This window comes from Orycteropus afer, unplaced genomic scaffold, assembly GCF_000298275.1.
Source record: "Orycteropus afer afer isolate SDZICR_OR568_19922 unplaced genomic scaffold, OryAfe1.0 scaffold00487, whole genome shotgun sequence".
In the NCBI taxonomy this organism is placed as follows: Eukaryota; Metazoa; Chordata; class Mammalia; order Tubulidentata; family Orycteropodidae; genus Orycteropus; species Orycteropus afer.
Genome location: NW_006922074.1, coordinates 919,449 through 921,213, shown reverse-complemented (window position 1 = coordinate 921,213; position 1,765 = coordinate 919,449). Strand labels below are relative to the sequence as shown.

Sequence of the window (1,765 nt, the reverse complement as noted above, 5' to 3'; positions counted from 1 at the left end):
ATCCAATAGCTAGGGCTTGGGTTCTACCCCCACTTGGCCTCTTATTTGGTGTGTACTCTCAGGCAACTCACTGCTCTCTCTGGCCAATGGTGTTAGCACAAACAAGCCAATTCAACAATCTGTTCTAGGCTGAGGATTAGAGAGCACAACCTCCACATACTTTTTTATTCTTGTTTTCACCTTTTTAAAATGATGAGACCCCTGGCTGAACATGCTGAAGTTCGCCAGGAAGTGGGGTTGAGCATTAATGGCATTCCTTTCCTCACCAGGTACCGCAGCGGGACCCGTGGCTATATGAAAGCAGTGATACTGGATCTCCTGCGAAGATACTTGCATGTTGAGCATCATTTCCAACAAGGTAAGACACACTGGCCTGACACTGCTGATGAGCCCCCGTGGTGGTGGGGAGCCCCAGGCTTACCGTGGTACCACCTCTTGTCTCCCTCTGTAGCCCACTATGACAAATGTGTGATCAACCTCAGGGAGCAGTTCAAGCCAGACATGTCCCAGGTGCTGGACTGCATCTTCTCCCATGCACAGGTGGCCAAGAAGAACCAGCTGGTGATCATGTTGATCGTAAGCAGGAAAAGGGGCCCAGAGGGAGGTGGATTGGGGGGCAGCCAGCTTTTCAGGAAAAGGCCAGAGATTGAAAACATTTGAGGATAACTGTCAGAGCCATTTAGCTCTGTGGTTGTAGCACAAAGCAGCCATGGACAATACGTAAATGAATATTTGTTCCAGTAAAACTTTACTTGCAAAAATGGGTTGCATCTGGGATTTGGAATGCAGAGGTAGGGGCAGTAGATTGATGGCTCCTGGGGGAGGTATTAAGGAGGTCTGGTGGCATAGTGCCTAAGGCATTTGATAGCTAACTAGAAGGTCAGTGGTTCAAACCCACTACCCACTCTGTGGGAGGAATCTACTTCTGTAAATATTTAATCTACTTCTGTAATCTACTTCTACTAATCTGTAATCTACTTCTACTAATCTACTTCTGTAAATATTTAATGCCTTGGAAACCCAAAGAGGATCACTATGAGTTGGAACTGACTTGATGGCAGTGAGTTTGTTTTTGTTTGTTTGTTTGTGTTGGGGGAGATCTTAACTGACACACAACACCTACTATGTGCCAGACCCTCTTAAAGAGCTTTAGGACTGAACACATATTCTCACAGCAACTCTAGGAGGTGGGTGCTATTCTCACCTCCCTTTGCAGAGCACAGAGAGGTGAAATCACTTGCCCAAGATCACCAGCTCATACTTGTGGAGCTAGAATCCACACCCACACACTCCAGCTCTAGGGAATGAGATGTGAGTCAGGGGATACTGGATTTTGAGTCTGTGGTATGTCTTTCATTGTGCCTTCTTGGAGTTTAGTGTTCAATTTCTCAGGTGTTTTAATGGTTCTGTAGTTAAGCGGGAGAAGGTCCTTGCTCTAAGATGATACATGCTGAAATAATGTGAAGGATCATGATGTCTGCAACTGACTTTTAAGAAATGAAAATGATGTGTTTGCACACGTTTGTGTGTGTGTGTATGTGCACAGGTCTGCTAGAGATCATGCAGATGTGGTACTATGGTAACAGTTGAACACAGCTGGCGAATCGAGGTGATTATCAGTATGGGGGTTTCAGTGCACTAATCTTCAATGTTCTGTAGTTTGAAATGCTTCACGGTTGAAATTGGGGGTTTAGGGGGCTCCCCTAATGAGTGTAGCCTGCAGCCACTGAGAACTTAATGCCCAAGGAGATATTTACTCTTTGGA

General features: G+C 45.7%; 1 protein-coding gene across 1 annotated transcript in view; it reads left to right on the top strand.

Annotated features, from left to right (window-relative positions):
* The window catches only part of ACACB (acetyl-CoA carboxylase beta), a 162,926-nt gene that overhangs the window by 84,208 nt on the left and 76,953 nt on the right, over nt 1–1,765 (top strand). The window contains exons 22-23 of the mRNA XM_007954999.1: nt 270–358; nt 452–576. Coding sequence (XP_007953190.1) covers nt 270–358; nt 452–576 — 214 coding nt within the window. The remainder of the gene's footprint in view (nt 1–269; nt 359–451; nt 577–1,765) is intronic.